The 26474-nt window shown below is 38.5% G+C and overlaps 1 protein-coding gene across 3 annotated transcripts; it reads right to left on the reverse strand.

Moving 5' to 3' along the window:
* Positions 1–952: 952 nt before the first annotated feature.
* LOC125229392 (WD and tetratricopeptide repeats protein 1) lies at positions 953–26463 on the reverse strand. 3 transcript variants are annotated; one of them, XM_048134216.1, is made up of 14 exons: positions 26001–26463; positions 25808–25919; positions 22411–22589; positions 21196–21391; positions 19817–19934; positions 18229–18338; positions 10292–10453; positions 9485–9612; positions 8800–8947; positions 7689–7785; positions 5906–6080; positions 5133–5301; positions 3445–3603; positions 953–2585 (listed from the first exon to the last, which is right to left on the reverse strand). In XM_048134216.1, the coding sequence occupies exons 1-13, from the start codon at positions 26195–26197 to the stop codon at positions 3445–3447; spliced, it is 1950 nt and encodes a 649-aa protein (XP_047990173.1). In that variant the 5' UTR covers positions 26198–26463; the 3' UTR covers positions 953–2585. The 3 variants fall into 3 exon arrangements, with proteins under 3 accessions (XP_047990173.1, XP_047990172.1, XP_047990174.1); XM_048134215.1 differs by having other exon boundaries at positions 19817–19937; XM_048134217.1 differs by having other exon boundaries at positions 5906–6068; positions 19817–19937; positions 26001–26462.
* Between the last annotated feature and the right edge of the window lie 11 nt (positions 26464–26474).

Genomic DNA, 26474 nt, shown 5'->3' on the forward strand with positions numbered 1-26474 from the left:
TCCACCCTTCCATCAGATTATTCTTGTTACTAGTTTTTTTTTTGTCACGAAATAAGACAGTAACTGTTTGTTACTTAACACATTAGTTTTTTTACATTATTTTTCATGTGACAGCGGACATGGAAGAGAACAATCTCTCACCACAGGATGCCGAAGACCGGGCAAAGTGGAGAAGGCTGAGCAGGAAAGCGGACCTTGGCGCGAGGCCGGGAAAACGCTAGGTTGAAGAAGAAGATTTCAAGCGGAAATAAAAACATTTTTAATATTTCTTAAAATTTTAAACTATTTTTAACCCCTGACGAAAAACGACGGGGTATTACAAGTTTGACGTGTCTGCCTGTCTGTGTTTGCCTGTCTGTGGCATCGTAGCTTTCGAACGAATGAACCGATTTAGATTTCCGTTATTTTTCGACAGCTGAATTAATAGGGAACGTTCTTATCTATGTTTCATAAAAATCGGTCCACTGAGTCGGGATTCTTTTTAAATATAATTTTACATTAAAATTGCCTGACGAAAGACAAGATGAAATAACCCCTTTTCAGGTTATCTCCATTAGTTTTGCTCCTCACTGACCTATTATAGCTTACTATATTATTTAGTCTGGGCCTCAAATATATCACAATCCTAGACAGCCAAGCATAGACTATAATAGTAATAACACGAATAATATAATTCGCAATATTGACAGCTGAAGTATGGCAATGAAACAATACGAATACAATCTGGGCGAATTCAAGTCGAGAGTGAATAGGCTATTACTGAACCAGTGAGCTACAACCTCGGCCTTGTCGTCACTTTCCATCAGGTGCGACTAAGGTCAATCACTGGCCAGTTTATAATTAAAATAAAAAAAAATAAAAAAAATGAAATGTATTAGCAGGCCTACGTCACTCGCTCGCGGTCGCGCGTTAAGTACCTACACGCTAGCCGTTCATTCGAATGAACAAGTAGCCGAGGGGCGCCACGCGTCCTCCTGTGTAGTCGCGTGGCATACCTACCATTCTTCAGAGTTTTTTCCATTTTTTTTTTTTCATTTTCATCTTCATCTGTCAAATTTGCAAATACAATATTTTTTTCGCGTCATAGTATATTTGTGTCACTTAACTTTAATCTTTGTTTGAATCGGGTAAATCCATTGTCCTTTAAGGATGATTATCTTTCAGATTATATTTTATTATTTCGTATAATCAACCTTAATGTGGAATGGATTTACCAGAGTTTGAAGTTAAGCGACATATTTTGTCTAAAAAAGGAAAATTGTCGTCTTAGTCAGACCAACTGTCTGATCTTGAGATCAACAGTCAAAGCCGTATTCAAGTTTTAATAACAAGATCTAGTTTAATTATGACTCTGATCTAGCAGTGCCAAAAATGACATTTCTTCAACCAAGAATGCTACCGCCAATCAAGAGGTAAACTTTAGAATATCGATCAGTCGATTTCGTTGAATAGGTATTTGGACTGTACTGGTAGGTTAAAATACGAGACATATTAGCAAATCGTATTGACAGTTCTTAAAAAGAACCTGATTTGACTAGTAGGAAACTAGCATATTGTCACCAGATTCAAAATTATTCGGATTTAATATACCTGTTATTAAAATTTGAATACTCATTAATATTCAGTCACTTTAGTCCAATCCACAAAAAAAATCGTAAAAATTCACTGCTTCGGCAGGACTAGAACCTGCGACCACGGCTTAAAACAACTGTCCTATTATTGAAGAGTATCTTTTCAATAAGGTTTATTTCTCTACGGAAAGCATTAAAAACAATCGTTTTGAAAAGACACTTACAGTAAAAAATGTTTACACCATTTCGATAGAATGGACTATTTTAGAAATATAAAATATATAATATAACCCTTTAATTTAGCAACGATATAAATTAATTCTAACAAAAATGATATACGTGTCATCTCTATGCTATGCTATCATTTATAATATATAGCAAATGACAATCCATTTCAGTTCCTTCAAAGCTTAGCACCAACCCTGACACGAAAACAAACATAAATATAGGTTTTGTTATAATACTCGACTAAATAAAATTTATTACTAAAAAAGATAAAATTCAGGCTCAATATTTATAGTATATAGTAATAATTGGGTATATAGTATTAGTTGTCTACCCCACTTTTTTGTAACATGGGTATTTTTTACGCGATTATTACTTAGAATCGCGAGGTCTTTCGATCCTGATAGGAGAAAAAAAATGTCCTAAGATTTCCATACATTTTTTCGAACCTTCCATTCCGAAATACAAAATGTATAAAAAAATGGTAACGGAATGGGAAAAAAACTTTTTTTCTCCTATTAGAATTGAAAGAGTGAACTGAAAGAGCGATTCTGAGTGGAAACTACATAAAAACTAACGACCCAGTTTCCGTTCTAAATACCGTCTATATTGTGAAAATTACTGATCATTTGACCAATTGGTCATTGATAACATTTATTTGGTCGAGTATTATAAGGGAAATGATAGCGGCGCGTATCATTTAATGAATAATTTATTTACATTTACAGCTGACTTGGCGAAGATAAGGAGACCGAACGAATCTTGTATATCGGCTATCACATATTGCACCTGCAATGAAAGAAACAATTTAGTTATCCATACTAATATTATATATGGGAAAGTGTGTGTGTCTGTTTGTTTGTCCGTCTTTCACGGCAAAACGGAGCGACGAATTGACGTGACTTTTTAAGTGGAGATAGTTGAAGGGATGGCGAGTGTCATAGGCTACTTTTTGTCTCTTTCGACACTTCGTTAGCGCGATGTAGGATTCGCGCCGTTTGGTACAGCAACATCTAGCGAGATATCTGGACAACTCATTAACAAACGAGCAAGACCGGCAGGCCAGTACTTATAGATTCTATGTCGAAACATCGTTAGCGCGATGTAGGATTCGAGCCGTTTGGTACAGCGACATCTAGCGAGATATTTGGACAACTCATTAACAAACGAGGACGACAGGCAGGCCAGAACTTATAGATTCTACGTCGACACATCGTTAGCGCGATGTAGGATTCGAGCCGTTTGGTACAGCGACATCTAGCGAGATATTTGGACAACTCATTAACAAACGAGGACGACAGGCAGGCCAGAACTTATAGATTCTACGTCGACACATCGTTAGCGCGATGTAGGATTCGAGCCGTTTGGTACAGCGACATCTAGCGAGATATCTGGACAACTCATTAACAAACTAGAACGACCGGCAGGCCAGTACTTATAGATTCTACGTCGACACATCGTTAGCGCGATGTAGGATTGGCGCCGTTTGGTACAGCGGCATCTAGCGAGATATTTGGAACAACTTATAAACAAACGAAGACGACAGGCAGGCCAGTACTTATAGATTCTACGTCGACACATCGTTAGCGCGATGTAGGATTCGCGCCGCCCAGGACAGCGCCATCTAGGGAGAGACCAATGTCATTACCTAGCTGGCACGGCAGGCGGGCGAGTGTAAGTCACGGTCGGCTCCGGCGAAGCTGATGTTGAGCAGCATGGCCTCGAAGGGGTCGCTGCGCATGCGCCGCTGGTTCTCGTGCGCCGCGGAACCCGCGTCCACTACTACACGGGGCTCTTCTACTCCGTCCTGACAAGATAACAAATATAGTGAGAATTATGGTGATCAGAACATACGGTTTGGTTAAAGTACGACGTTAAAACGACCCTTATACAGATAAGTCGGGCCCTGGAGGGAAACTACCCTAATCCTTAAAGCTGACTCATTCAAACACTTTCTAAATCAATTCAATAATCCTTAAACTTCTCGAGAATCGATATATTTATAGAATCTACGTTGACACATTGATAGCGCGATGTAGAAATCACCCCAGGCGGTACAGCGCCATCTATCTGGATATTTGGTAAACTTTAATACGTGCCTCAGGTCTATGGCTCCACAGTCGCACGCGGCTCAATACCTCTAGTAACGAGCAGACAAGCGGCGGGGTGTAGCTATCTACACGCAATTCACGATAGACTCGTACTCACAGTACCTCATATCTACGTCGTAGAATCGTCTCGGCACACCTCGGACACTGGCGATCAAATATATGAAAGAGGCGCGTTCCTAGCACACATTCTAAGCTCGTGTAGGTGAACGGGTACCATGCTTGGGCATCACTTTCAGCGGGGAGCGGGAGTGGCCATACTGTACGATAGTACTCTTTATTATACTGTGGTCTCGAGCAGTACAGCGCTATCTAGTGTATACCTCAGGTCTTGGGCTCCACAGCCGCACGCAAGGCTCAATCCCGCTAGTAGCGAGGAGACAAGCAGCGGGGTGTAACTACACACAATTCACGATAGACTCGTACCCTCACATTAGTACCTTATACACCGTGTTTCCGGTATCACTCAAAATCTGAGACACCCCAACTGATTTTTATTTTTTTAAACGTATCTACAATGTTAATTTTTTAATCTGATGATTATTATTTTTTTAAATTGAATTTTTAATTTTCTGTGCAGCTCTACTCGGCTTTTAACTCTACACTCAATAAAATAATTGCTAGCTACCATCATAAACCTTCAAACTGTTTAATTGTGTATGTTACTGCAACGACATAAGGTTTACCAATAGACAGCTATGTCACTGTAAAACACTTTAACCTGTGTCACTGTAAACTTCAAATTGGAAAGGTGACGCAGTAAGCAAATTTAAACCTAACATTCAAAATGACAAGGTTGTAATTAGGTACGAGTTCAATTTGTTATGACTTATGATAAACTTTAAAATTAAACTGACACACAACGTCTATCTCGTAGCGGAAAAAATAATCGTCCAAGTAACCAGCCAGTATTAATACCCTTAAATACTGAAAAAGGTATACAACCTCTAACAATATGATATGCACAATGTTGTATTACGAATTTGTAGAATGGGCACGTAAACAATAACTAATAATACAAATTAAAACAAAAAATATTACCCCCATCAAGATATAGCTCAATCGATTCTACTCTCGATTCTGAACAAACAGTTTTCAGGTTTTTAGTGTTAAGTGAAACACGGTGTATATACAACTTTTACACGGGATACTTATGGAATCTACGTCAACACATCGTTAGCGCGATGTAGGAATTGTCTCGGGCAGTACAGCGCCATCTAGTGTATACCTCAGGTCTTGGGCTCCACAGCCGCACGCAAGGCTCAATCCCGCTAGTGGCGAGCAGACAAGCGGCGGGGTGAAGCTGCACGCAGTTGACGATGGATTCGTCGCCGCGGAGACAACGCACGATGTTGCCGGTGCGTCGACACCAGATGAACATGCTGCCGTCGTCCGACCTGTTAGATAGAAATACAATTTAAAACAAGACAAACTGGAAACCTATATAAATAACTGTACAGAACAGAATAGCATCCTTGGGCTGTAGAAATCGCTTTTACACAGAGATGAATATCCCTTCAAGATATTAGAACTATAATACGACTCGTCACTATTCAGAGATGAGATAAAATAAAACTACTAGATACACAGTCGTAATCTATGTCGACACATCGTTAACTAGCGCGATGTAAGAATCTCGCCGCGCGGTCCAGTTCAGCGCCATCTAATTGAGTCAACTCACCCAGTGGCTAGATGTAATTCGCGTCTGATCCTAAAAATCTGGCTTCCTTAATGTCAGTGGTGGGGCATACTAATTTTTTTTTTTATAATGGGTGTGGTTGGAATTTGGAGCAATGCTCCATTATATCCAATAGCGAACGAAGGGACATCCCGGGGATACGGGACATCCCGGGGATAGGGGCATACTAAGTAACCTACTGGAGATACTTATGTAATCTACGTCAACACATCGTTAGCGCGATGTAGATATCGCGCCGCTCGATACAGCGCCATCTAGCGGGCGATTGAGTCAACTCAATGCTGAAGTTACAAAATTCTCACCCGGCGGCTATATAGTTAGCATCAGGGCCTAAAAAGCTGGCTTCCTTGATGTCAGTGGTGGTGTTGCAGTGGCCCAGGAACCGCTGCGTGTAGTCGATGGCCGCGGGCCGCAGTTGGCGCTCCAACACGCTGGTGGGTTGGTTCTCTTCAGCTTCGCCCGGCGCTGAGGAAGAGGCTACAATATTAAATTATCTCTCGATTTCAGTTCGTTAACATTAATAATGTAAAATATATTTAAAAAAAAAACATGAACGATTCACATTGAGTCTAAAGGGGTGAATAGAGACGACTACTAAAGTACACCTCGGATAGTGGCGATCAATATACAGGTGTAACAAAAATGGTGGTGATCCGTTTAAGGGCGTATTCAGTATCGTATTCTCATCAGGAAAAAGTAGGATAAAAAATTTTTTCGCAAAAAATTTTTTTATCTTTGTATGGAGATTCGACCATGCGGACACCGCAACAAAAAAGGCCCAGGGCTAAACCTCGGAAAAGGTGGCTTGACTGTGTGGAAGAGGACCTGAGGAGAATAAGGAAATATACCAACTGGAGGAGGGTTGCCAGAGATCGCGACAACTGGAGGAAGATAGTGGAGGAGGCCAAGACCCACAAAGGGTTGTAGCGCCATCGGAAGTAAGTAAGTAAGTAATGGAGATTCGACCGATTCGCGCGGCCCGGCTCATACAAAAGTGAAAATTTTTTTAGCGAAAAAAAAAATTTCTTCTACTTTTTCCTGATAAGAATACGATACTGAGTACGCCCTTAAACGGATCACCACCATTTTTGTTACACTCTGTATATATGAAAGAGGCGCGTTCCTAGCACACAATCTAAGCTCGTGTAGGTGAGATGAACGCGTACCATGCTTGTATGAGTGACATATGACAGGTCGACTGTTCGCGTTTTCGACAGGCGTAACCGAGAGCGGGTGGGCGGCACTTTCAACGGGGAGCGGAAGTGGCCATACTGTAAGATCTCTTTATTATCTTCTTCTTTACATCCTGTTACCCTCTGCTGGGGTGTAGGGCTCGAATCATATTTCTCCATTTACTCCGGTATTGGTCCAGGTGACTCTTTATTATACTGTGACTAAACTGTGAATACTTGCCAATTTTTTTTTAAATATATACAACAGAAATTATATCATTCGATTACGATTGACAGTGATATTGTTTAGATATAATTTGTATACACAAATATTTGGTAAATTTCAGGTATACCACATTTGTGAGTGTGTTTAGTAAAACGTCCCACTTTGTCGGTTACCATTAAGGCGAGATTTACTTGTATCTATATATATGAATAAACTGACAAAGCGGCTTTATAGCAATCGACAAAGAGGGACGTTTTCCGTGCACACTCACATTTTAAGTTTCGTCAGTCCAAAATCTTCTAAAGGGCGTCACCTATTTGCGTATATGTTTTATTTATCTCTGATAGTTGACAGAGTTGAGATTATGATACAGATTGAGGGTATACTTTTTTCGGTGTCCAGTGGCCCGTTTCTCGAAAGGTACAAGCCTTGTATTACAAGTGTGTTTCCATGGAAACCCATACGATTTGACAGTTCGCGCACTTGTAATACAAGGCTTGTACTTTTCGAGAAACGGGCCCCAGGACGTCCCTATCGAACTTACAAATAGTGCGATAGGGACGGCCTTGTTTTATCATTTATCGCGCGACCATAGTTGCATGCCCGAACAACATTGATTTTCTTTGCCAGTTTACCTAATAACAAGGTAGCTGTGCCCGAGTAAGAGTATAGAGATTGAGGTTCTACCTTCGTCAGCCTGCGTTTCGACGGTGTCCAGTGCAACATTAATGTCCTTCTGCAGAAGAAACACGGCGTGACTTGACGCGTGCCTGGGGAATTTGTCCTGCACATACAAATATTATTATTAAACCTTTATCCGTAATTGTTAAACCTTTATTAACAACTTTTACCAGAAAATTCACCCTTCATCTTCATTCACTGAAATATTCAAATTTTATCATGTTAAATAACTTTTGCAAAAAAAAAATAGTTATTTGTTTTACAAGGGGGCAAAGTAGTTGTTTAACCGCACGTGCCAATATTGATACCCGAGCAAGCGAAAGATTCCAATATTGAACCGCGAGCGTAGCGAGTGGTTCAAAAAGTGGAATCTTGAGCGTTGCGAGGGTATCAAGGCACGAAGGTTAAACAAACTTTGCCACCGAGTGAAACACAAAATTTTTCACCACACCAACACGAACAAAATACTGACTATAAAACATCAAAATAAATCAAATTCATCAATTTATTCAATATTTTTGATTCAAAATCATCATTTATAGGGTAAAATCTAGCAGACATATTAAGACATCGGGTTAAAATTTGCATGAAATTACTTTGCCCCCTTGTGGATAAAATGCAATTTTGCTATCTGTTTTCGAATAGCAAAGAATGCCTTTACCAGTTGGTGTGGTGAAAAAAACTTTTTTATACAAGCTTTTCACTGACAAGTCTAAAAATTTTGATTACAATCGGAAATCTTGAAAACTTAGCTTAGAATATTTGATCCCAAAAACCACGGCTATTTAGATAAAATAAGGCCCTTAAAATAATGAGTCGCATAGTTTTTCGTTATTGTATTGATTGCTTTAAAAACCAGAAATCTAAATGTGACCTACAAAAGTTACGATTACATTTCACTATATAGTCAACGGTCGCGGCCCGCAGTCTGCGTCGGAATACCATGCGACGCGAGCTCAATTTAAGTGCTCCTCGTTAGGGAGCGAAACATGTCGAGTGTTTTTCTTCTTTTTACACCCGATTTATATGTTTAATATGTCAGTATCTCACTGTAGCTTTGATATAAATATATTTCGCTAATAGATACACCAACTTTATAACTATATGGATATTTTACCTTAAAATAAAGTAAGCATTCATGCGCCTCGCGCGCCCTCTTCAGGTCCATCAGACCTTTAGCTAGTCTGAAGTGAGATTTCACGTGTCCGGAGTCCAGTTTGATTGCTCGATAGCAATCCTTAATGGCTGCGTATGTGTCCCCAGACCTGAAAATTTTATAACAGTCAGTAACTGTTTGCGATTAGCCGGGTCCGCACTAGCCGCACGCCTCGCGAGCAAAACGTCCGTGCTCATGCGCACACGTTTGCCTCGCCCGAGCAAATTTGCTCAGCAAGATGGCGGCCCTCGGTCAGTGTGGACCCGGCTATTGGCAACTGTCAAAGGATTGAATCACGTTAACGTTTTGCCACTCCGTCGCACTTGTAAATTCGCAAGCAAGTGTAACAAGGAGACGATACATAGAATTATTAATAGTATTTTCAACTGGGATGAGTTCTGTGACACTTAAAAACTTCCGAAGTTGAAAAATACTATAAAAATACGTAAAGTTATTCTATAATTTATGAAATGTGATAGTGATGCACTCTGACGACCGAACATTAGTTACTTCCTATTATTTATAAAAAAAAAAACAAGTCACTCCTATTACACGAGTAAAAAATAAATAAAAAATAAATAATATTTATTGCCACAACTAAGAACACTGTACAACTTAATACTTAGTATACATTTACAGTACATACCACCCCCTTCTCATAAGCGCCGCGGCGCGATTCGAGTATAAGATCGCGTGGTTAGGACACGCTCCTAGTGCCGCGTTGTATAGTTCCACCGCCGCTGCGTAGTTACCAGCGTTTACCAGCTCGTTCGCCTGCGAACAATATAGAGTCACTGTAAAATCAAAGCACGTCAAAAAGAAAAAAACTGAATTCTTGTTTTTTTTAACTCAGTCGGTACACTCAGGTCTACAAGTCTCATGTTGTGATTTTTTTTCCAAGTTGACGTTAAAAACAGATACAACCGTTTATTCCACAATAAACATGTATTTTCACACTCTAGACCTAGAACTATGATATCTATTTTGTAAAAAATAAGGTAAGTTGGTATGGCATCCTCGGTGGACGAATCCGACGCAAACCCGTCCAACGTCCGGTTTTTAAATAAGGACTTACCCGTGCCTTTAAAGCCCGTACAGACAGGCAGTGGCTGCTGAGGTCTAAGTCTCTCCTTAAGCACAGTATAATAAAGATAACTATCGTACAGTATGGCCACTCTCACTCCCCGCTGAAAATGCCGCCCACCCCCTCTCGGTTACCTCACAGTTACCGCCTGTCAAAAACGCGAACAGTCTACTATATCTCACTCATACAAGCATAGTACGCGTTCACCTACACGAGCTTAGACTGTGTGCTAGGAACGCGCCTCTTTCATATATTCGAACGCCAGTGTCCGAGGTGTGCCTTAAGCATCTGTTCATCGGCAAGCTCGTGCAGTTTTGCATGGGTGCAGTAATTTCAACACACTATTTAGTAGTAATACTACATACTTACCCGTTCTTTTAAAGCTCGTACCGACTCGGGTAATGGCTGCTGAGGTTCTGGCTCGGGGCTCGGCTCGCGCGCCTCTCCAGCTCTGTAGGCGTGGTTGTGTTGGATGATGAACGACTCCACGAGGACCGGCCGGCGGCCGTGGTTTATGTCGAATAGGTAGATCTGTAAAAAGGCAAATTCATTAAAACAAGTTGGTCGTCACGTCCGCCCTAAAGACGTCTGTAGTGTATAGATGCTTAAGTATATTATTATTCATGTAACTCTCTATATATTCCGTAGGTTAAGGCTCATATTGCAGTATTAAATCATACTTCAAAGAGACAAGTTGTTTCCATCAACCAACCTCCTTACATGGCGATCCTGCCGACGCAGTCCGTTGCGCGCCGCCATGACTATCGCGCGCGAAAGTGTTAACGTCAAATAGAATATTATCATAGTTGCAAGGACGTACTACATCATTTTACACATAACGGCGAGATGGGATCTTCGCAAACAAAAGAAGAGGTCGTTATAGCCCAGAATGCTGCCGGGGGCTCCAGCAACAACGCTGAGGTGGTCAAGAGTATAAATACCACAAATTGTCTGCTCGTCGTGGTGGTATGCATTTTTGGTATCATTTGCTTGGGTGCTGCATACTACATGTACCGGAAATGCCACAAACGGTGGATCCGCGAGGAGATACGTGGACACGCATTGAGAAGGTAAATTTTTCGCCGAACGCCCAAATCAGAAAACGAAGTTTAATTCAGATTTCAACATTTAGAAACAAACATTATTTTCATAAAACAATACAGCCAGAATATAGTGCAGTGAAAAGTGTTGTGTTGTGCGCGATATGATCGTCTGTACCGAATGTACTCGTATGTACATACCGCACCGGACTGTGAGTAACATGAGACTTAATTGATTTATAATTAGTGTTGTTTAGGTATTGTTAAGGCGAATGATATTATAATTGTAATAATGTTTTAGTATGGCAGAAGAGTTATTAGCTTTAATTGAACAATTAACTGCTATAAGAAAATATTTGATTAAAATCGGTCCTAAGAGAAGGGAAGGACCAGTTGTTAAAAATAAATTAATTGAGGCACAAACTGTACTTTCTGATTATACTAGTTTTTTGGATAGCTTAGAAGAAATAAAAGATAGCATAACGCAAGATGATCTTATAACTATAAAAGAATTGTGTAGTCAATTTGACAAATTGTATGCGGAGATTATAGAATTGTGTAACGAAAATAACGGGTCCAATAATTCAATCGAAATGGAGAAGTTTAACTTAAAAACGGCTTTGAGTCTATTACCAGTTATGAAAGATGATATTAATGAGATACAAAATTTAATTGACGGTATTGAATATTATCAATCGCTTTTGGATAGTGAGTCGAAAACAAAATTGGTAACCTTCGTCTTGAAAAGTAGACTATCGCCTTCAGCTAAACTTAAGTTGCTACCGCAGTATAGTAGTGTTGAAGCGTTACTCTCGGACATGAAAAATGAACTTTTACCGAAAAAATCTGTGCCAAGTTTGCAAAAACAACTTTTGAATTTGAAACAAAATGAACTTTCTATTGATGATTATGGTAAACAATTAGCGGAAATGTTTGTCGATCTTACTTTGTGTCAGGCAGGCGACAATGTCGATAACTATAAGGTGCTACGACCCTTAAATGAACGCCAGGCTATTCAGAGCTTTGCGGATGGGCTGCGCAATCGCAGGCTTAGTACTATCATCGCTGCCAGAAATTTCACTACACTAAAAGATGCGGTTCAAGCTGCTATTGATTACGATCGCTCCACACCAAGTGCGAGTACGTCTGGTGAAGGACTGTTGACCATTGCCTGTCACCATAATTATAATCCAAGGTATTTCAGAGGCCCATTATCCTCACACGCTAGAGGACACCGTGGTAGGTCACACTCTGCATCGACCCGCGGCCAACCATCGGGCCGGTACGGGACCAGTAGTCGCCAGCGAGGCATGGGACGAGGCTTCCACCCTGCGGCTACTAGAGGACCAACGAGGCCCTACCACCAGAACAGAGGTAGGTCCCAATTTTATTATAACAAAAATATTAGAAACAATGGGATACCTAACCAACAGCAAGTACATGTCATGACGGACAATAACAGGACTCATAGCGAGAATACATTTTTTCGTGACTAAAGAATACATTTTAATAAATAGTAATAAGAAACATAGTTATGTAGAATTATCTATAGGTAATAATAACGATATCTCTACGCAATTTTTAATAGACACGGGCTCTACTATATGCGCTATAAAATATAAGTATATACGTAACCAGAATATTCCAATCCATAACGATAATGTAGTAGTCAGCGGACTAGGTGGCAAAGTCCAACCTATCGGATATGTTTACTTAAACCTTAATTATGGAGAGCATAGCCTTAATCAAAAGTGTTATGTTTTTAATTCCTTGCCATGTACGGCTGGCGGTATCTTAGGACATGACTTTTTTAGAAAGTACACGTCTACTATAGACTACTATAATTACACTCAATTCAATTCAATTCAAAATATCTTTATTCATGTAGGCCTAGTTACAAGCTCTTATGAATAGTTCATTACATATATATTATGATCTTAATCTAACCTAATTATCAGAGCAATTTATTGTTGTAAATTATTGTTCATAATAATATTGAGTCTATAATATACAATTTCATATAAAAATAATCGTTAAACAAAAAATATATAATTAGGTATATGTATATATAAAAATACATGTCTAGAATATTTCTAGGAAAAATCCAATGTCCAAAAAAATACAATATTAATTTCATCAACAATAATAATAATAAAAAACGTAAAAATAAGAAACCATTTCGAATAACAATTAATCCCACGTTGTTTTATCATTCATGTAGTCTTGTGTTGTATAATAAGCTTTGGAAATGAGTACACGCTTTACATGATTCTTAAATTTATTAATTGACAATTCAGTAATATGATTCGGAAGTTTATTATAAAATCGAACACAATTACCCATGAATGATTTTTTAATTTTACAGAGCCGTGTGAAGGGCACCGCGAGCACCACTTTGACTTTAAGGAACCGCTTAGATTATAAAATAATACTACCGCTATTTATAGAGGATGACAACCGTTTGACGGTACCGGCTAGGTCGGAAACTATACGTTATATACGGACGAATATGGCAGAGGAATGTGTGGTGTGTGCGAACGAGATTCAACCCGGATTGTTTATGGCTAGTGCGTTAGTGAAACCTAACAATGGCAAGATACCTATTCGTTTGCTTAATACCACTGATAATGATTTGACTATTAACCATTTAAATCCAACTATTCACAGGGCAAGTGACTACGATGTGTGTATGTTTGGCGAAACGCACAAAAATGCAGAACGGGTTAAAAATATGTTTTCTCATTTGAAAATTAGTCACTTAAATAAAGAGGAACAAATTTCTATTGAAAAATTGTGTGCCAAATACTGTGATATTTTTTATTTACCAGGGGACAAGTTAACTACGACCAATATATACAAGCATAAAATTACTTTGAAAAAGGATGTACAACCTGTGTATGTCAAACCATATAGGCTACCGCACTCGCAACAAGGAGAAATACAAAAACAATTAGATAACATGTTAGAACAGGGTATTATAGAGCCGTGCAGAAGCGAGTGGTCAAGCCCAATATTATTAGTTCCTAAAAAATCGGATAACAATGGAAACAAAAAATGGCGATTAGTAGTAGATTACCGTAAACTTAATAATTGTATAACAGACGATAAATTTCCCCTTCCCAACATCACAGAGATATTAGATTCGTTATCCGGTAGTATTTATTTCACTCATTTGGACTTAAATCAGGGATATTACAACGTTGAATTAGAACCAGACAGTAGAAAATATACAGCTTTCGGTGGAGGTAGGTGGCAAATGACCAGAATGCCCCAAGGTTGTAAAACCAGTCCAAATTCATTCTCTCGGATGATGACAATGGCCATGGCTGGATTAACTTATCAAAAATGCTTTGTTTACTTAGATGATCTCATAATTTTTGGCCGTAATTTAAATGAACACAACAAAAATTTACAGGATGTTTTTGAAAGACTTAGAAGCGTAAATTTAAAATTAAATCCGGAAAAATGCGACTTTTTGCGTAAAGATTTACTATATTTAGGACATGTCGTATCAGGTGACGGAGTGTTGCCAGATCCATCTAAAATAGAAATTATGAAAAATTATCCAGTTCCAAAAAGCACAGACGAGGTGAAACGATTCGTGGCTTTCGCAAATTATTACCGAAAATTCATCCCGAATTTTGCTGAAAAAGCTTATTACTTAAACTTGTTATGTCGCAAAAACGTTAAGTTTCAATGGGATAATAATTGCCAAAAAGCATTCGATAGTCTTAAAGATTGCATGACGTCACCTCCAGTTTTACAGTATCCTGATTTTTCGGAGAAAAATGAATTTCACGTACAAACAGATGCTTCCAAATTTTCAATAGGTGCAATTTTATCAAATTCAAATGGATTACCGGTAGCTTACGCCAGTAGAAGTTTAAATAAAGCGGAAATACAATACCCCACAGTGGAGAAGGAATTACTCGCTGTGGTTTGGGCAGTTAAGCATTTTAGACCGTATTTGTATGGTCGTAAATTTAAAATTTGTACGGATCATAAACCTCTTGTGTACTTATTTAATATGAAGGATCCCTCTAGTAGGTTATTGAAGTTCAGACTAGCAATGGAGGAGTACGATTACGTGGTTGAATATGTGAAAGGGAAGGACAATGTGGCTGCAGACGCGTTGTCCAGGATACGTATTACGTCAGAAGAGTTGAAAGAGATGAATGAACAGGTGATCAACGTGATAACTAGAGCTCAGAGAAGGAGGATGGATGCGGTATCTCCGGTTGATATGGTTTCTACTGACGACAGGTCTGATCAACCAAGAGTTGTAGCAACACATAACAAACCGAAAGATTCCGTTGAACTGAGATTTTTAGATATAAAAAGTATAGACAAGTTAAAAAGAAAGAAACTAATAAATCGCGAAAGTAAAACATTAAGTTACAGTAAAGAAAACAAGACTATTTATATAAAACAAGTATCTCCATCACAACTGACGCGAGCCGCTTTTGTGAGAGAACTTTGTGACTTTTGTAAGGAAATTAATGTAGATGAGATTTATTTTATTAAAAATGAAAACAATGACATATTTGTCAAAAAGTTAGTAAGTGAAATAAAAAATATGGTAAACTGGTCCGGACCACGACTAACTATATTGAATAAAGTGAAACGAATAAACGACAAGGACGATAAAAGAGTCATACTCAATGATTTTCACCTTTTACCCACGAGTGGCCACGCGGGTGCTAGGAGAATGTATAATAACATCAAAAAGTACTATTACTGGCCTGGACTTCAAAGCGATATAAAGCAGTTCATAAGTAAGTGTGAAAAATGCCAGCGCCAAAAATATACGGTTCACATAAAAGAACCTATGGTAGTGACTACAACAGCGCATACCGCGTTTGAAAAAATATTTCTAGACATAGTGGGCCCTCTAGATAAGGATAGTTATAATAATTCATATATTCTTACGATACAATGCGAATTATCTAAATATGTTTGTGCGTATCCCCTTGTCTCTAAAACTTCCACAGCAGTTGCCAAATGTTTTGTAAACAATTTCATTCTACAACATGGCATACCGAACACCATAGCAACCGACAGAGGCACCGAATTTATTTCCGCAACGATGAAAGAGGTATGTAAAATATTAAAGATTAATCAAATTAACTCTACGGCTTATCATCACCAATCAATTGGATCTTTAGAAAATTCCCACAAACACTTAGGTGCGTTTTTACGCATACAGACCGATAATCACCCCGAAGCTTGGAGCGAATGGCTTCCATTTTGGAGTTTCGCTTACAACACATCAGTCCATTCTGAAACAAAGTTCACCCCTTTCGAATTGGTCTACGGTAAACAGTGTAATTTACCATCTAACTTAGTTACATCCATAGACCCACTGTATAACTACGACGATTATCCGAAAGAATTAAAGTATCGATTACAAGTTACACAGCAGGAGGCACGTGACAATTTACTATCAAGTAAATTACAACGTAAACTCAGGTACGACTCCTATATAAACCCAATCATTTATAAACCTAACGATCAAATTTTAATAAAAAATGAAACTGGTAATAAACTCCAAAGCTTATATTCAGGACCATATGTTGTATTAAAAGATATCTCACCCAATGTAAAAATAATGAAAAATGGTAAAATTGATGTAATTCACAAAAACAGGACAAAACTTTTTAAACCATGAAACCCATGATACATTGTTAATATATTATAATATGTACTTACTTACTGTCTGTTAATTTGTTTACTGTGGTTCATACAGAACATACTCGTAAATGTATTAGTAATTAGATATCAGTAATCAGAGCTATGATGTCTGCATTATTGTAAACATACAACTCTAACTAAACATATGCATTCCTATGCACTTAGTTATAGATTAAACATATATACATGATTGTTAAATTAATTACTGATAAGTTCGAAAAAAAAAAACTTGTACTATTTTTTTTTTCTCTTTTCCTCCGTGGGAGATGTAGTGTATAGATGCTTAAGTATATTATTATTCATGTAACTCTCTATATATTCCGTAGGTTAAGGCTCATATTGCAGTATTAAATCATACTTCAAAGAGACAAGTTGTTTCCATCAACCAACCTCCTTACACGTCTGATAGTGTAGTGTAGATTATATCGGGAAGTTTTATTAAAATTAACATTCATTTTCTGGGGGCCGATTTTTGAGTCTCACTGTCACTAAAATACCAGTTGAAAACGGTGAATTGCCTATTATTTTCAGTGACAATTTTCTGAATTCGAACGCCGTGAGACTCAAAAATCGGCCCCCTGGAGTGAGAAGTGATCAAATAGCAACCATTGACGTATTTTGGCGATTTAATAATGTTTGTAACACGTTACGTTAGACCGTACATCAGCAATTCCCGAAAAAAATGTACATTTGGATCACGTCTCCGATTTTGATAAAAATTGGTAAGCTCATAGAGTATACCGAAAATGTATAGAAATCTGGTAACAAAAAAGGAACGTTTCATACAAACAATCTAGAACATTTTGGGAAACTTAGTGGATCTTGCTCTATAAGTTTATCAAAATCGGAGACGTGAAATGAAAATGAAAATGAAATATTTATTTTTCAAGTAGGCATATTACAATGCGCATATGAACGTCAAATAAAGCTACGCCGGCTCTAACCCTACGCCTCAGCCTCGAGAAGATTTCAGTCCCCCCTCAGTTGGGTGGGGGGTATCCACTATGGGACCGGCAAGAAACTCGGCGGGCAACTTCTTTTCAAAACATTACATCTTATAATTAACATGCATTAAATAACAAGATACAATTTAACATGCAAAAGTATTCATCAAAGAATATGAACAGACTAGGTACTCTACGGAAATTAATTTCAATAAATTATATTATTGCTTAATAATACGTCGTTCTTCTTCAGAGAAAACATATCAAATTGTCACAGATCCAAATGTACAAACTTTTTGGGAATTGCTCATATAAGATGAGAAATGTTAAGCTGTCAAGTCGCTAAGAATTTATTCCTCAATCAAACATTCATAATGCATAATTAAAAACTGACAAGTCGCAATTTAAAATTTTCAATGGCCGACAGACACACTGACCGAGCAGCCTAGCACAAAAATTAGACGCTGGTGTGGTGTGCTCACTTTTGCCTCGTCCGAGTCAATTTGCTAGGCAAGATGGCGGCCCTCAGTGAACTGTTCAACATGCCCGCATGAGCATGGAAGTTTTTGCCTCGCGAGGCTGCTCGGTCAGTGTGGGTCCGGCTAATAACGTAATCGTAAAGTTCACATACCTGTTCTGATCCTAGGTTGACGAGTAACTCATTGCCGTCGTGGCTAAAGGCTACGTAGGTCGTCGCTTTCTTGGGGAAGTTGTGCTCGTTCGGCTCAATCGATAGATGACCTGGGCAAAACAAAAGATATTTAAATTTGTATCAATATAATTTGATTTTTAATATAAATAATTCCCATAGAAGTTTACAATGATTTATAAAAAACATTTAGAGGTATTCAATATCAACAACAATATCAAAAAAAAACCGGCCAAAAGCGTGTCGGACCACGCTCAGTGTAGGGTTCCGTAGTTTCCCGTATTTTTTTCAAAAACTGTTCAACCTATCAAGTTCAAAATAATATTCCTAAGGTTTTATAAAGATCTACTTTTGTGATTTTTTTCATATTTTTTAAGCTTATGGTTCAAAAGTTAGAGGGGGGGGGACACATTTTTTAACTTTAGGAGCGATTATTTCCGAAAATATAAGCATTATCAAAAAATGGTTTTAGTAAACCCCTATTCATTTTAAATACCTATCCAACAATGTATCACACGTTAGAGTTGAAATGAAAAAAAAATCACTCCTCACTTTACGTGTAGGGAGGGGTACCCTAATAAAACAATTTTTTCTACTTTTTATTTTTGCACTTTGCCGGCGTGATTGATATACATAGTGGTACCATATTTCAGCTTTCTAGTGCTAACGGTTACTGAGATTATCCGCGGATGGACGGACGGACGAACGGACGGACAGACAGACATGGCGAAACTATAAGGGTTCCTATATACGGAACCCTAAAAACGAATAATTTAATGCTCTTTACGTAGGACAAGCTCTTGTATTTAAGTAAAAACTAAGTACATAGTCATAGCCAATAAAAGAATGCAGTCATTTCTGCGGGTCTCTGTTGGTTTCCATAAACTCTTAAGTCATAATGTAAGGATCATTTGTCCATATTTTCGTTAGTCATAATTTGATTCATCTCAAAAACGAGTAACTTGTCAGGATTGCCAAACAAACCTAACCTAACCAAACCAATCTATAGATGACCTTAATGAAAACCCTGAAAAGTTAACCGTTTCAGAATTGGATACTGATACGCAATAATGTGTTATTCCACATGAATTTTGCAATAAAATGTCAACTTTAATCGCGACGGCTAACGGTTCACGGAGTTTAGCCGCCGCGTGAACTTCTATATGCCTGAAGAGGGGCCTCCGAATTGGCCCGAAACATGTCGCAGCAATAGCGATATAATAACGTGTGCACAACCGTCGATTAGATTCATTCATTATTTGAATATGTCTCACGAAAGTTTAACGTGTATAATGACTAATGATAATCTGGCAATCATTACATTATGACTTGTGATCATTATGTCAAAGAAAGGGATCCGCATTTCTGCCCGTCAAAAAGTTAATTTCGTTGTATTTGAAATGAAATGAAATATTTATTTCCAAGTAGGCATATTACAATGCGCATATGAACGTCAAATAAAGCTAAAGAAGATTTCAATCCCCCCTCAGTTGGAGCGGGCTATCCACTATGGGACCGGCAAGAAACTCGGCCTTTACCAGGCGTACGGTAAATTAGGGGCGGGACTAACCGGGAGCGTAGTATGTGACGGCGGCGCGCGGTATGTTCATGTCGGGGTCCCCGGCGCCGGCGCGCGCGCAGCGCACGTTCGCGCGCTCCCACGCCACGCGAGTGCCAGCTGATTGTACCTGCTGACAAACGTTACTCTAATAAATAGAAAATATGAAGAAAACTTAAAAACGTTCTAATAAAGAAATCCATACTAATATTATAAATGGGAAAGTGTGTGTGTCTGTTTGTTTGTCCGTGATTTTTTTATGTGTAGACAGTTGAAGGAATGGAGTGACACAGGCTACTTTTTATCTCTTTCTAACCCCCCACATCCCTAATATGCGGGGTGGAAATTCGTATAGAGCATTCCGCAATTTTCGAATTTGACGCGAGCGAAGCCGAGGGCAAAAGCTAGTCAAATATAAATTGGACATAAGCTACGACCTGTTTCTCAAAAACATCGTAGAAGGAAAAATAAACGGAAAGAGAGGAAGACCTAGAAGAACCTACTTTAAAAAACAAAAGGAAAGGTTTAGGTTGTGTCGTACCAGAAAGTGAAGGAGTTGGAGATTGCTCCACCGACAAGAGCACAGCTCTTAAGTTTGAAGAAGAAGAAATATAAATAAAGACTAGAAAATGTGCCTCGATCGAACGTGATTAACGATCCATCACGTCAAATAATAACATGGAAGTCATTATACACATAAACTCGCTTTTTGGACACTTTTTGGACAGTGATAGTGTTAAAGGTAAACTTAACCTGTAAAAAAGTGTTCAAATTTATAGAATACTACCAAAAGTTGGCGCTAGTAGTCGTTTTATTTAGCAGTGATTTAGTTACGACGCCAACCGATAGATGTCGCTGTTTGTAACCTTGTAGAACATTGAACTGAACTAACCTGTAGATTGCTACAGTTTGCCTTTAAAGCCGTAATTATTATTTTACATTTTCCTGATTTTAAAGCTACTTAAAAATTGTTCATGTTGTGTAAAACTACCAAAGGGTGGCGTTAGTAGTAGCTTTAGTTACGACGCCAAGCAATAGGTGTCGCTGCCTGTAACTTTATAGAAAACTGAACTAACCTGCAGTTTGCTAAGCTTGATCATACTAGCATCATACAGCCGGACCTACGGCGAGCTGGTAGGGTCGGCGCGGGTTGACCGACACGCACTTGGCTAACTTACCAACCAAGATGATTAAAGACTAGTAACATTATAGAAAACTTGACTAACATTTTGCTAATTTTGCAGCCAATTGATAGCTACATAAAAATTGTTCTACTTTGTAAAAAAACTGCCAAGAGATGGCGCTAGTAGTACAGTCTTTTTCGACAATCATGCTTTAGTTATGCCGCTGATCGATAGATGACGCTGTCTGTCTTGTAACACTGAACTAACCTGCAGTTTGCTAAGCTTGATCATCCTAGTGTCATACAGCCGCACATAGAGGTCGTTGGCGCCGACGGCGAGCTGGTAGGGGCGGCGCGGGTTGACCGACACGCACTTGGCCTCCGCGTAGCGCCCGAGGTGGTTCAGCAAGTTGACGAGCACGTTGGCGGATGTGCAGCGGTGGGAGGTGCGGAGGTCGTGTTGCCTGTGGAAAAAAATATTGTTAATGTTAACCCTGCAACTATCCTGCACCCCATTACTTTAGACTATAGCTAGACTATAACGATGGCATTATTTCTATAGAGGCTATTAAACGAAGGATTAAGAAAGTTATCCACATAAAAAATGAGTTCTTTAATTTCACTCAAGTTCAACTTCCTTGCTTTCTCTGAACAAGTGACCCCAGGATTTTATTCAGCATTCTAAGGATCCATCAAAATAAGACTACTTACACATGTAAAACAATAAAATACTACATAACAATAGAATTACGAAAAGGAAGAAGTTCGAAACGAGATAAATAAATAAATAAATATTATAGGACATTCTCTTACACAGATTGACTGAGTCCCGCGGTAAGCTCAAGAAGGCTTGTGTTGCAGCTACTCAGACAACTTTCTATATAATATACAAATACTTATATGCCCTTACCGGGATTCGAACCCGGGGCCGCGGCGTAACAGGCAGGCTCACTACGCGCTAGGCCAGATAAATTATAACAAGACCAAAGGAAATGTTTTGACACGAGATACGAATTTTCTTTTCCTTTTCAACCTTCCACAGTAGCAGTATGTTGAAACACTATAAATTAAAGCCTTACAATAAGTCCATCTTCCCCCGCAGACCAGGTGAGATGTGGGGTATGCAGAGCAACCGCCCCTTTACACCCTCCCACAATGGCAAGAGCACTCTAATAGAGGGGCTCCACCTCATGACCATGTTGCATGCCACATTATTATAGATTATAGACACTTATGTCAACAAATAGTACCAGCCTAATTTATTTTCGGTTTATATCGATTCCGCCACATTACTAAACAGTAATAGTAGTTTAGTAATCTGGCAATACTGTCAGTGTCACTGTCACCTTACTTTTGAAGAAAATATTGTTGATATTTAAAAACTTTAAAACTTCTCAAAATGCATTGTCCCTATTGTAGTAAGTGGATCATATACTGCGTCTTATAACGTAGAACAAATTAATACTATACATTAAACACTCACAGTATAAGTCCATCTTCACCCGCAGACCAGATGAGATGTGGGTTATGCGGAGCGACCGCCAACCTCTTGACCCTCCCACAATGGCAAGAACACTCCAATAGAGGGGCTCCACCGCAAATACTGCGCGCGCGCACCGTGCCGTCGGCGGCACATGTCGCTATCAGATCTGGAGATAGGAACTGTTGACAAATATAAAATAATGCATTGAGATTAATCCATACTAATATTATAAATGGGAAAGTGTGTGGCAAAACAAAGCAACGGATTGACGTGATTTTTTTTTTTAATTGGCTTCCTAATGATTTGCCAGTGTCATGTCGATTTTTTAATTAAATAAATTTTGTTCGAGGTAATATGATGAAGTACAATTTACACATAGCTATCAATCCATTTTGATAAATTTAATCAATTCACGTGAATTTTTTAGTGGAGATAGTTGAAAGGATGGAGAGTGACATTGGCTACTTTTTGTCTCTTTCTAACCCCCCACTTCCCTAAAATGGGGGGGGGGGGGGCAGTTTGTATGGAGCATAGATACCGCAATTTTTGAATTTAACGCGAGCGGAGTCGCGAGCGAAAGCTACTAAGCCTACATACAACACTCACGACATCCGATGGTATGGGACGGGAAGTTTTCTCACGTTTACACTTGCTAATCACTGGATTCCACGAAACAAGCATTAAGACATTAAGCATTAGCAAGTGTAAACGTGAGAAAACTTCCCGTCCCATACCATCGGATGTCGTGAGTGTTGTATGTAGGCAGAGTGGCAACCCTAGCGTAAAAGTGACTGATGACAATCAAGTGCGGGTAGTTCGAAAAACTCATACAGCTAGAAGATGTTGATACAACTCCCAGCCAGTCTACCTACCCGTGACCACGGACATAATGTCATGTCCGAAACGTCGGGTTAAATATAAACGTAAGTTTTTACGCGATTAAGTCCCGTTTTAATTTAATAATATGAGAAAACTCCTTGGAAAAATAATTGTAAGTTTGACCAGCAACTTAAGAAGAGGTGAAACAGCAGGCAGTGTTTACCTAAAAAGCTATCTCTTCCAAGCAACTTTTAAAGTATAAACTATAACAAAACCGGGTTGAATCATTATTTAGGCATTCAAGTATTGTTTACTACTACCTAACGCAATTTATTTTGCTGACTCAGAAGCAATACTTTAATAAACATTGAGTCAGTGGACAGTAAATGTGTAAGTCATTGTGACTTGACTATGGTACTCAATGAGGAGGCACACTCGAAGGTTATGACAGATGGCGCTACCCTATTAGTCCATTGCAGCAATAATCGTGAGAGCGAGACGATGTTTTTTTCTCTCTCTCAGATTTGAATGACATGTCTATACACTTACACAGGCGCCGCCTGGCGGAATAAAATGTCAGTGTGCCTCCTCATTGTAGCAATCTTTTAACTGTTGCCATAATATGGGTGTTTAATTTAAGAATATAAGCGAAATACCCTTTTCACATATTTTTCAGGGTCAATAAAAATTGTAAATACTATTAAGGTATAGCGGGCAAATCCCATAGGGGGGGGGAAGGGGCAAATGTAACTGATCCATTTTTTCAATATTTTACAAAGTTTGCATTATTAAATAGAGTGTCCACCGGTTATATACAGGATGTAACATTAATGCTGGTGATCCATTTAAGAGCATAACCGGTATCGAATAGCGGTTACGAATACCACTTCCTTTTTGTTAAATAAACACCATGAAAATTAAAGGTACTATAGAAGGTAATGTATAAGCCGTAGGATTTATCTTCGGCAATTATGTTACATAGTGTATGGTGATCAATGGAGACATACAAGCGCGGATCCAGCTTCGTGCCCAGGGGGACACACGTGGTAAAGGCCCAGGCCCCGGGGGGGGGGGAGATATGAGATGAAGAACTCCACATCGTAGTGTTCATTTACAATATAATATCAATAAGATTATAGGAATTTTTATATCTTGGAAAATTAAAGTCTGTCTTGTCATCTAGAGTTTTCTTAACAGTAATAAAATGAGTTTCCTTAACTTTAATAGTGCACTTAACTGATAGGAGTATGAGTAGGCATTAACTGATAGCCCTACAATTATCTTGCCATGTCAAGGTCATTTCACAAACAAACACTGTGAAAGTAAAGTGAATGCTCGACATTGATTCACAATGCATGGTAATATTGGTAATTATATTCTTCAGTATGATAATCAGATGCGTTCAGAGTACTTAGGTTGAGACGGCACAATTAGTTTGAAATACAGCACAATCTGGATAATCTGGCACTTCAGTAGTTCGAAACGTCCAGTAATCCAGTCCAGTAAGTTAAGTGCAAGTTTACCATCAATGTGTAAATTATCAGTCTAACTTCACTTTAAAAGTGGCTAAAACTAGATAATGGTTGAATGTTTTTTTATACAACATACATAAAAAAAATGAAAATATACGGAGAATGGCTCTATTTTCCAGTAATCCGAATTTTCCAGTAATCCGAATTTTCCACTAATCCAACACCTCTATGTCATCAACAATGCTGGATTAACGAGATTGTGCTGTACCTACTTAAACTAGCCTTAGTTTCCAAAAGCTGCTCAAATTTTAATGCCACTAGTAGCAATTAAGGTTGAAAAATTAAATTGTGATATTTCAGTGATTATTTGAAGTAATTTAGCTACAATTCATTTCACAGACAAGGTATTTTTTAAATGAATTAATAAGTAAAAACACAACTAGTAAACTGATTAAAATCAAATGTAATGGAATTCCATTAAATATTAATCTGCAAGTGTTTCCCAATTTGCCTCTTAGACTTAACTAGCAATATGAAACCAGAAAAAGGATGTATAATCGTGTCGCTTAATTTCAAACTCGGGTAAATCCATTCTACTATAAGTTTCATTATTTTTCAGATTATATATATTTTTATGCATAATCAACCTTAAAGCAGAATGGATTTACCCGAGTTTGAAGTTAAGAGACACAATTATTGTTATTAAAATAAATAAGAATGACTCTAGCATGATTATTGAGTAATGTTATCAAAAATCATGCTAGAATCATTCTTATTTCATACATACATACATACATTCATGCCTGTATCCCATAAAAGGGTAGGCAGAGCACATGAAACTAGTAAAGTCTCAGTGCCACTCTTGGCAATTAAAGGATTGAAAGAAAACGAAAATTCTGACATCAACATTCCGATTTCAACTATCTTATAATAGATCATATAAACTACATACTATCATTTAATTATATACAAATAGATCTATAATTTAAGAGTAAATAATAAGTTTAAAGAACAGAAATTCGCTTGCAAATATTACCAAAACAAAATTTCTATGGGAGTAACTTTCATGGCAAAATTTTAATGCTTCCACATAACTTTCATCTTACCTTGACTGAGAAGATGTTGCCAGTGTGTCCCGTGGCTATGTTGTGGAGCTGCTTGTACCGGTAAGGGTCCCACAGGATGACGTGCAAGTCGTCTGATGCCGACGCTAAAACACTATGATCAAAGTGACAAAGGTCAATTATTTGTCGTAATTAACACCAGTACGTAGTAAATATGAAATCGAAGTACACTCACGATCCATCATGGTTCCATTCCAAGCAATTGACGCAGCCCATATGCCCGTTCAGCTCTGTTTCCAGCCCTAAGCGGTCGATCATACTCCGGGTCACCGTCAGACGGTTCTGGAACTGCCGGTCCACGTAGCCGCGCTCCCGCGCCGCCAGCAGCCCCACCGTGCCCTTAGCCCAAGCCGGCTCCTCTCGCCTACCCATGGCTCGCTAATTCACACTCAATATGTCTGATAAATCATCACAATCAGACGTAAACTATAAACTAACTGCGGCTCGATCTATTTATAGTGCACTCTGTTTCACCCCTCATTTCCTAGATTCTCACTAGAAATGTACGACAACAAAGTTCTATTTAGAACTCTATTTTCAAATAACAAACAAATTGATGCACAAAAAGCTTTTTTTGTGATGGAGAGATAAATTCTATAGAAAATAAAAGCAGAGCTGTCAAACAGCTGTCGTCCATTGAAGAAAAACA

Source organism: Leguminivora glycinivorella, chromosome 9, assembly GCF_023078275.1.
Source record: "Leguminivora glycinivorella isolate SPB_JAAS2020 chromosome 9, LegGlyc_1.1, whole genome shotgun sequence".
Lineage (NCBI taxonomy): Eukaryota > Metazoa > Arthropoda > Insecta > Lepidoptera > Tortricidae > Leguminivora > Leguminivora glycinivorella.